The sequence below is a fragment of the Schistocerca gregaria genome, chromosome 5, assembly GCF_023897955.1.
Source record: "Schistocerca gregaria isolate iqSchGreg1 chromosome 5, iqSchGreg1.2, whole genome shotgun sequence".
Lineage (NCBI taxonomy): Eukaryota > Metazoa > Arthropoda > Insecta > Orthoptera > Acrididae > Schistocerca > Schistocerca gregaria.
The window spans coordinates 526199802-526210030 of record NC_064924.1 but is presented as its reverse complement, the minus strand read 5'-3'; the positions used below and the strand labels follow the sequence as shown (position 1 = coordinate 526210030).

Here is a 10229-nt window from a genome sequence, read left to right as displayed (position 1 = left end):
ACGCAGTTCAACTACTGTTTGTGTATGAGAAATTGGTTGGAAACTTCCCTCATGTCAGCTACTTGTAGGTGCCACCACCGTCGGCAACCTTGAGTGACTGGTCTGAAAAGCTAATCAGTTGCATATCACAGCATCTTCTTCTTGTCGGTTAAATTTCGCGTCTGTAGCACATCTTCGTGGTGTAGCAATTTTAATGACCAGTAGTGTAGTTTCCAAAAATGATGACATACGTCTTCGGTGTCTTTCTTGGCGGTATGTATGAATAACATGACTAGTTTTCGAGCCGCGTCAATTAGAATGAAGTTCTCGAGCTTTCCTTTGCTATCTCCGCTACCGACGAAGATGGCGGAGACAGCCATCGGAAGCTCGAGGCGCTGCTTAAAAATTGAAATTATTTTGTTCACGAGCGATATAGAGGAATGCCACAGGCGCAGACACACTGCAGGTTGTAACAAGTGTGCAGCGATGATTCGGCCGGCCCTGATTCGATCGGCGCCGTCAATAAATGGCGGGCCGTGCCCGTCGCGTTGGGCGCCCTCCCGTGTCGCGCCGCGGCGGCGGCCGCAGCCTCCGGGAGGAGAGGCGAGGCTATAAGAAGGCGGCGCGGCGGCGGGCCGGCAGTGCCTGCAGGATGGTCGCGCTGCCAGCTTCCCCGCTGCTGCCGCTGCTGCTCCTCGCGGCCGCCGGCGCCGCCGCCGCCATCTCCATGGACCCAGGCGAGTACCCCACACACAGCCAGCCGCTCCGCTCGCCTTCTCTTACCCGTCTCGCTCACTGTGCCCAAAGTCGCAGTGCGGGCTACTGGAACTTTATGCTCAGTTGCGCCATTACACGGAGAAATTGCGTCGGCTGTTCGCAGAATTACTTCCATTTACTAATTAATCACTCACTAACATAATGAATTACTTTCGTGTACACAACTTCAGTGGATCTCAAGACGATCGTACAAAATATGAACAAAAATCTGTGACTGGATTATGAATTTGTTGGTAGGGAACACACAGTGGCTGGAGCGTTATCCACAGAAGTAGTGCCCCAAAGATGCTTGCTGTTCGTATTATAAACTGAGGTGACAGAAGTCACGGGATACCTCCTAACATGCTATCGAACTGCCTTTCGCCCGACGTAATGCAGCAATGGACTGAACAAATATTTGAAAGTCCCCTGCGGAAATGTTGAACCATGGTGCTTCTATAAAGCACTCCGTCTTCAGGCCACGAGTGGCCTACCGGAACCATCCGACCGCCGTGTCATCCCCAGTGGAGGATGCGGATACCTCGGGCATGGATGTGTGTGATGTCCTTAGGTTGGTTAGGTTTAATTAGTTCTACGTTCTAGGCGACTGATGACCCCAGACGTTAAGTTGCATAGTGCTCAGAGCCATTTGAACCATTTTTTGATGCGGACAGGAGGGGCGTGGGGTCTGTACACCGCTCTTCCGGTCGTTATGATGGTATCCTTGACCGAAGACACTACTATTCGGTCGAGTAGCTCCTCAATTGGCACCACGAGGCTGAGTGCACCCCGAAAAATGGCAACAGCGCATGGCAGCCTGGATGGTCATCCACCCAAGTGCCGACCACGCCCGACAGCGCTTAACTTCGGTGATCGCGCGGGAACTGGTATATCCACTGTACGCTGACTCTATAGCCGTCCATAATTGCGAAAGTGTGGCCGGTGTAGGATATTCTGCACGGACTGACCTCTCGGTTACGTCTCATAAATGTTCGATGGGATTCATGGCGGGCGATCGGGGTGACCAAATCATTCTCTCGAATTGTCTACAATTTCAAACCAATCGCAGAAAGTTGTGGCCCGGTCATATGGCGTGTTGTCATGCATGAAAATTCCGAGGTTGTTTGGGAGCATTAAGTCCATGAATGGCTACAAATGGTCCCCAAGTAGCCGATGGACCAGCGGACCCAGTTCATTGTATGTAAACACAGCCCACACCATTACGGAGCCATCACCAACTTGCACAATGCCTTGTTGACAACTTGGGTCCATGCCTTCGTGCGGTCTGCGCCACACTCGAACCCTGCTGTCAACTGCTACCAACTGAAATCGGCACTCATCTGAGCAGGTCACGGTTTTTCAGTAGTCTAGGGTCGAACCGATATGGTCACGAGCGCGACAGAGGCGCTGCAGGCAATGTCGTGCTGTTAGCAAAGGCACTAGGGTCGGTCGTGTGCTGCTATAGCACATTGACGCAAAATTTCGCCTCACTGTCCTAACGGGTGCCGTATGTCGTACGTCCGACGTTGATTTCTGCGGTTGTTTCACGCAGCGTTGCTTGCGTGTTACCACTGATTACGCAAATGCCGCTGCTCTCGGTCGTTAAGTGAAGGCCGTCGGTCACTCCGTTGTCCATGGTGAGACATAATGCCTGACATTTGGTATTCTCGGCACACTCTCATCACCGTGGATCCCAGAATACTGAATTCCCTAACGATTTCCGAAATGGAATGTCCCAAGCGTCTAGGTCCAAGTATGACGCCGCGTTCAAAGTGTGTTAATTCCCGTCGTGCGCCCGTAATCAAGTCGGGAACCTTTACACATGAATAACCTCAGTACAAACGAGAGCTTCGCCAATGCACTACCCTTTTTATACTCTGTGCACGTGATAATACCGCGATCTTTACATGTGCATATCACTAAACCACGACTTTCGTCACCTCAGTGCGTATTAATGACCTGGCAGACAGTAACTTATTAATAGTAACATTGTACATTCTGCAGATCATGCAGTTGCCTATAATGAAGTACTGCATGAATGCAGCCGTACAAACATTCAGTCAGATCTTTATAAGTTGTGGAAACTGGTAACTTGCTTTAAATTTTCAGAATTGTAAAATTGTGCACTTTGCAAATTTATATGTAGTGTGTTTTGGCTACAGAATCAACGATCCACAGTTAGAATCAGTCGACTCATGCAAATACCGCGCCGTAACATTTTGTAGAGATATGACATGGAGTGATGAAATAGCATCAGTTGTAGATAAAGCGATTCAAATGGCTCTGAGCACTATGGGACTCAACATCTTAGGTCATAAGTCCCCTAGAACTTAGAACTACTTAAACCTAACTAACCTAAGGACATCACACACACCCATGCCCGAGGCAGGATTCGAACCTGCGACCGCAGCAGTCCCGCGGTTCCGGACTGCAGCGCCAGAACCGCACGGCCACCGCGGCCGTAGATAAAGCGGGTGGTAGACTTCAGTTCGTTGACAGGATACAGGGAACATGCATCAATGTACGAAGGAGGCAGCTTACAACGCATTTGTGTGACCATTCTTAGAATATTTATCAGGTGTGTGGGACTTGTACTAAATACCTTTAATAGGGGACATTGAACTTACTAAGAAGGGCTGCACGAGTAGTTACAGATATGTTTTAAAAAGTATCACGGACAAGCTGAAAAATCTGATCTTCCATCCGCTTTTGACAGACGCCAAATATGACGCGAAAGCCGACTTACAAAGTGTCAAGAAGCACTGTTATGTGAGTAATTTAGTAATATTCTGCGATTTTCTACATACGCCACGCGTGCGGGCTGCGAAGACAAGATTAAACTAGTTACAGCACGTGTAGTGGCGTTTAAGCAATCCTCGTTCTTGCGCTCCGTACGCGAATAGAACGGACCAAACCGGGTTACACGGTACAATGCGTTGTACGTTCCGCCACTTCGAAGATGTTCGTTGAGAACAGACGCGGATGTAGAAAGTTGTAACGAATATGTGTTTCCATACAAATATCGTAGGTCTTCTAGGCGAATGGAAGCTGGCTCTTGACCAGGACTACTAGTCTGGAAATAAATATTCATCACAACAGCTTCTGGTAGTTACTCAGTATGATACTGAAATAGCACTACTAAAGCTACAACCTTAAGCTACTTTTCAGGGTAAAATGAAATGCTTCACTTATTGGTGGACAATCTATTGTATACCATCGACTTTAACCTCTGCCGCAAGTGCCTTCAAGCACGTTGGATGGCTACATTTAGTTTGCAAAAGCCTGTGGCGATAGTTATTCTTTTCCTGTTGGGGAAGAGGTGGTAATCACTGGCGAACATATCAAATCGTTAGGTAGGATGGTGAAATAGCTGGTATTTCAACCTTGTCAAACTCTCTCAAATTATCGTGGAGATGTGCACAACAGTGTCGTTTGTTTTTAATTGCTCTTCAGTTCTTATTTTTCTGCACGCTGCCAAAATATTTGTCGTGCTTGATTCCAGAAACCGAACGGGCAGTAAGCCTTTCCTGCAACAAAAGAAACATCCGCGCTGAGCCGATGTGAGCCCACTCGGTAGACTACAATTTTATCTCCACGTTCTTACACGAAATCCATCTCCGTCGGCATACCTTAGCGGAAAATTGAAAGCCGAACCCATTCTGTCAGGCTTGTGTTCGTTAGAAAGAAATTTTCGCACGCAACCTTTGTTCATTCTTTCGCCTGTCGTTGCAAATGCAAAATTCTTTGTTTCAATCGCGAGAAGTGTCATAATTCCCTGCGTATTTTAAGTTCTCTGTATCGCTCACAGTCCAGTATTGAAAATTGCATCCTACATCGCATGCAACGTAAAACCACGTAGTGCTGCACGGGCTACTGAAGAAGATGGGCTCACAGTGACGAAGACATTTTTGATTCAACCACTGTATGAAAACATTGAAAATCGTACGGTTCTACAGACCCACAACAAATGAAAACTTGTCGCGTACCAGCGAATAGACTTTAATCCCACTCAGGAAGATTCGGACCCTTATATCCAGTGTCACTGATGGACTTCCTTTCATCGCAGGTGCGATGCAGTGGTGTCTACTATGAGAAGAGAGATTTCTACCGCTTCACATGTAGAGATATCTCTGTTCTGAATCAATGCCAAATACTACTATTGCTGGACCGATACTTTCGTAAACAGATATGCCACTCCATGCTAGCCTTCTCCCAACAAATCACAGGCGACTTAGTTCCTATTTTGCAGTTACAAGCTTGTTCTTGTGGAGCAAAGCAAGTAGTAAAGCAGCAACAACATCGTTAAGTTTGTTTGTGCATCAGGCTTGTTTAACTAGGCAATGACCTAATGCATGCGATATGATGGATGACTAAAATTAGAAGTGTGTCCTGAAACAATTGAGCTACTATTGTGATAATAGATCGCCACCCATAATTCAGTTGGTTCTTTTAATCAGTGAACGTCATCGTGAGCTGCAATCAAACGTGTCTTGCGTTTAACGATCAAGTTCAGCAGCGTCATATTCCCCCCTGTTTGGAGGTTAGTTGTCAAATGATAAACTCTCCAGGGGCGGAATCTTAGTAAAGACGATCTACGTTACATTTATATAACGTGCACAGAGACGCCTGCACCAGTACATGCGATTCTTTTCATGAAACGTCTCGTGGTCCGTGTAACCATAAGATGGAAACCAAGCAGTTATTTGTAGACGGTTTCTGCTACCCCATGATGCAGTTGAATACGTCAGAAAATAGGTGCTGCAATGTGACTCATACAGTTTGGTTTTTCTGACGTTTATCTGTGTGCCCTGCAGGCAGATGGTTAGTTGGAGATTAAGTTTACCAGCACGTCATCAAATAACTACGATAATTTCAGTAGTAAAAAATTTTTAACTCTTTGTGGCACCACGTAATTTTGAAACTGATTGTTCATTTTGAAAAGGGTCACTTTACTGATTGTGTGTGTGTGTATTGTCGCTTAACGTGTTTAGCATGCGAGTCAGGTAAAATAAAATACACACGTTACGTTCACCTCGCAGTCAATGTGACAATTTTCGATAAGTAGTTAGGAATTATTCACTTATTAGATTTCTTCGATAATGACCTGATTTTTATAAGACTGTAATTTCAATTTAATCTGTACCAAACCACCGTTCGTCAGTTTTCTGTGTAAATACTCAGGATGCTAACAGATTTTTTAAAATTATTTTTCTAGATTGTGAGAAAGCTTCACGTATATCCTTCATCACAGAATTATAAATGTACCTAATATCTCACAACGCATTTTAATAAGAAAAATGGTTAAACAATTTAGTACTTCTGTTTTTCTCGACTGTTCCATGGAATGCCACTGAGAGAGGATATACGTATGGATTTTTTTGAGCGGTTTCACCTAAAGTCCACAAGAGTGTTCGTCCTGAATGAGACACACTTTACATCATATGGCGTGCATCCTCCACTTTCCTGGAATCTGTTCAGGTAACTGAACTAAATATTTATGTACCTATCACGGAGTCCCGAATTAACTGCAATATAAGAAAGCAAATATTTGAACAAATCTATGTTGAGAAGCCTTGTTTGCGCGTGCCATTCACACACGAGAGGAAAAAAGGATTCCAGAAGTAGAGAGGTACGTTCCGAGATAAGGCGAATTGCTCTCTCGATGTTTCCTTGCGTTACTTGTTGAAGGGATGATCAAATACACTAAAACGATGATTATCCCAGTTTTTTCGAGCCATGATCTGCAATAAAAGAATTTTCAAACAGAAATTATAGAAACAGTGATTCGGCGATGTCATCATATACTTGTCATCCGTCGATGACAAACGTTAGCGTGCTTCAGTAGTCTGACTTCAAGCGGATGATCGTGTTACAACTAGAAGGTAAAGTGTGCGTGGGAGGAAACATTAGCCGAAAGAGATAGAGCGAATGCTGACTTCAGAACTACGCTGAGCAGGTCGATTTTACGCAGTGTCGCATTCTACTCTCAGTGGCGGAATCACAACACTCCCATTGTTTTCATTGCCAACTCGTGTGCAAGCACACGAATTTGTGCCTGACCATGCCGAAATAGTTTCCAGTACTGTCACATACTTGTTACTAGTCCGCTGATTTCGCAGAAAAAAAGCACTGTTCACACCGCCCCATTGTCCATTGGTATCTCCCATTTTGGTTTCAGGTAAATTACTGAGTAGCCTATTGCAACCAGTGTTTCACACAACCGCTACAGCACTACTACACTACTATGATCAACTGACAATGGTGAATTACAGGTATGGAAACGTAAATAATCCTCGACTACTATAGCGTGCATGATCACTATGCGTACCAGAGTGATGATAAACTTTGCGAATACTTACCCAAGTCATGAAACTTTCTGGCAGATTAAAACTGTGTGCCGGACCGGGACCGAGACTCGAACTGGGGACCTTTGCCTTTCGCTAACCCTCTGACCGAACACGCTGAGCTACCGTGCCGGCTGCCTGCAGAGGCTGTGAGGACGGGGCGTGAGTCGTGCTTGGGTAGCTCAGTTGGTAGAGCACTTGCCCGCGAAATGCAAAGGTCCCGAGTTCGAGTCTCGGTCCGGCACACAGTTATAATCTGCCAGAAAGATTCATTTCAGCGCACACACCGCTGCAGAGTGAAAATCTCATTCTGGATACCCAAGTCATGATTCAGTTAGTTTGTCTGTGAAGTACGGATGATAGTGGAGGACCTGCAACAGAATACTTGGTGTCAGCTGAGAGTGGTAAAGAATGCTGTCGGGCGTAGCTGGAGTGAGAGGGAACTGGAACACCGCGGAGAGCGCAGAGACAGTTGGTCATATGACAGTTCAGACTGCGGTTGTCCCGATTACAAATACAGCGTTTAGCGGTTGCGCTGACGCTCTTTTAGTGCAACGCTCACTCAATGCAACACGAGCACTGCTGTAGCTTAAGCAATTCTACAGAACAGTTACTGCAAGACGTGCATTTGCGTGTTACGTGTACGTGTGCTTGCGTGTTTGTGAGACAGAGAGAGAGAGAGGGGGGGGGGGGGGCGGCGTGGGTAGAGAGACAATCTGCAAAGGTGTGTGGACACGCTTGATATGTCACGTCTGTTTCCTTTATAAATATGAAAGGATTCAGCATTTTGAGGAGAATCTTTATGCATCAGGACATGATAGAGACTTCAAATAACTTGAAGTATCTTCCATGAGATTTCGCGCTTGCAGCCGGATGACGCCCACATTGTGCCACGGTATTTCGTCTCTCTCTCTATCTATCTCTCTCTCTCTCCTTCTCTCCCTCTCCCTCTCTCTCACGCACACACACACACACAAATGGCTGAATGATTGTAAGCTGAAATATCATGTCAAAATGTTGACGTCTTCTGGCTCCGACCCCGAAACCTCATGAAATATTCCTTATACTGTGAAAATTTCAAAAACCGCGTTAAGTATCTTGCGAGTTATGAGTGCCCGAACGTAATAGTAGGCGCTAAATGTTATCGTCTTAATGTACCCCGTTCCTGAAAGTTGCAGCGAAAGTTTCTTGGAAATGTAAGGCGCTTTTGTGACGCAATTTGGCCTAGACAGCTGGACCTGATGCTTTCTTCCATCCTCTGGCCATGACAGAAAGTCGTGTAAGCACTAATATATATATCCCCGTTGTCATCCCACGGAATATTTGTGGGAAGACGTAAAGTAGTTCCTGTCTCATTTGGAAATTCCTGGGCTCGTTCCGACAGTAATCTATTGGATATTGTTGTACATTTCTGTGATACTGTCGCGCTGTCCAAACAAACCTTTGACTAAGTGCTCAGCTCTTGTTTGAATTTTCTGTCTCTCTTTATCGAATCAGTGATGTAACCCGCACATTAAGAATCAGTACTCAGGAAACTATTGGACGAGGATTTCATGAATGAAACGCAGTTCTTCGATATTCTTCCAAGGAATATGTGTCCCTTCTGCGTAACCCTCTACTGAATTAACGCGACCGTTCCACATGCAGGTACGACGGTTGCGAAAGGTCGGCGATAGCGGAGTGCAGCCTCCTTCCTTTTGGCACACATTATCTTGTTGTTGTTGTTGTTGTTGTGATCTTCAGTCCTGAGACTGGTTTGATGCAGCTCTCCATGCTACTCTATCCTGTGCAAGTTTCTTCATCTCCTAGTACCTACTGCAACCTACATCCTTCTGAATCTGCTTAGTGTATTCATCTCTTGGTCTCCCTCTACGATTTTTACCCTCCACGCTGCTCTCCTATACTAAATTGGTTATCCCTTGATGCCTCAGAACATGTCCTACCAACCGATCCCTTCTTCTGATCAAGTTGTGCCACAAACTTCTCTTCTCCCCAATCCTATCCAATACTTCCTCATTAGTTATGTGATCTACCCATCTGATCTGCAGCATTCTTCTGTAGCACCACATTTCAAAAGCTTACATTCCGTTATTTTGTTGATTAGCTGTCAGCCTTTCTATCAACCATGGTCTCCTATAATTGATCCTGTACTCCGAAATAAATTTGTGACAATTTCTGTGTACATTACTGTCACCCACGAACTGCCACAGGGCATTATTGACGATATGCTCATTGTTACAATGTATGTCGTGTATCATAATGGCCTTATCAAACTTCCCTTAGGCACGTGGTATGCTGCATTCACATTTGACGACAATTCTCAATTCTGAAGCATGCAATGGTGTGTGTTTCCTAAGAAGTCTACAATAGACTTACACACCTTACCTGATATTTTCGTATAACGTAGTTTGTTTATCAATGGTAGCAAAAATTGTATCGAAGGTACTTGACACATGGCAAACCTGATGTAAACAACAGGCGCCAAATTGAAAAATTTTTTAAATCTGTATTTGTACTAGTGGTGGTGCTATCTGTTAGCTGTTCCATAGATATTTGTGATGTAAGCTTACCCTTACACATTGATTTCTTAACCATTTTTATTAGCCAGACATGAAGTATTGTAATTTTACACATAATTTCTGATCTTTTTATTAGGAACTAATTTGAGCCACACAAGACTAATGAAAAGTCTACATACTGGAGGGTTTCTAGGCGGCCATTGTTTATGAGATGCCTCTATGTTGATGATTTGCGACCCGTTACTCTTCACTCTGTGTGAAATATCTGGCCCGCACTGTTGTAACTACGATACTGAAGATGGCTACCATTAAACCGTTTGCTACCCATTTCTATACAAGTCATCGTATTGTCATTTTACTAAATCTGGACCATGAGCATGTTGTTAATGGTTCATTCAGACGATAGAATTCAGAGTTAATTATTCGTATCCAAAAAATACGATGATCAGCGTGAAAAACAATGCAGACTGCAAATAGTTTCTTTTAGGGAACCGGTACACAAAACTTAGTTGAGAATTGTAGCAAGCTAGTAATACGGTCGCCAATCCTAATTGGACATACATTTTAATGGACAAGAAGTTTGTAATATTTAAACCTAAAATTTCAAAGAGCAGTAAGTCTCTTCATTAAC

General features: G+C 44.6%; 1 protein-coding gene across 1 annotated transcript in view; it reads left to right on the top strand.

The window, feature by feature from the left end:
- Positions 1–524: 524 nt before the first annotated feature.
- The window catches only part of LOC126272081 (cartilage oligomeric matrix protein), a 388004-nt gene continuing 378299 nt past the window's right edge, over positions 525–10229 (top strand). The window contains exon 1 of the mRNA XM_049974643.1: positions 525–716. Within this exon, the coding sequence (XP_049830600.1) occupies positions 632–716 (85 nt within the window). The 5' untranslated portion in view covers positions 525–631. The remainder of the gene's footprint in view (positions 717–10229) is intronic.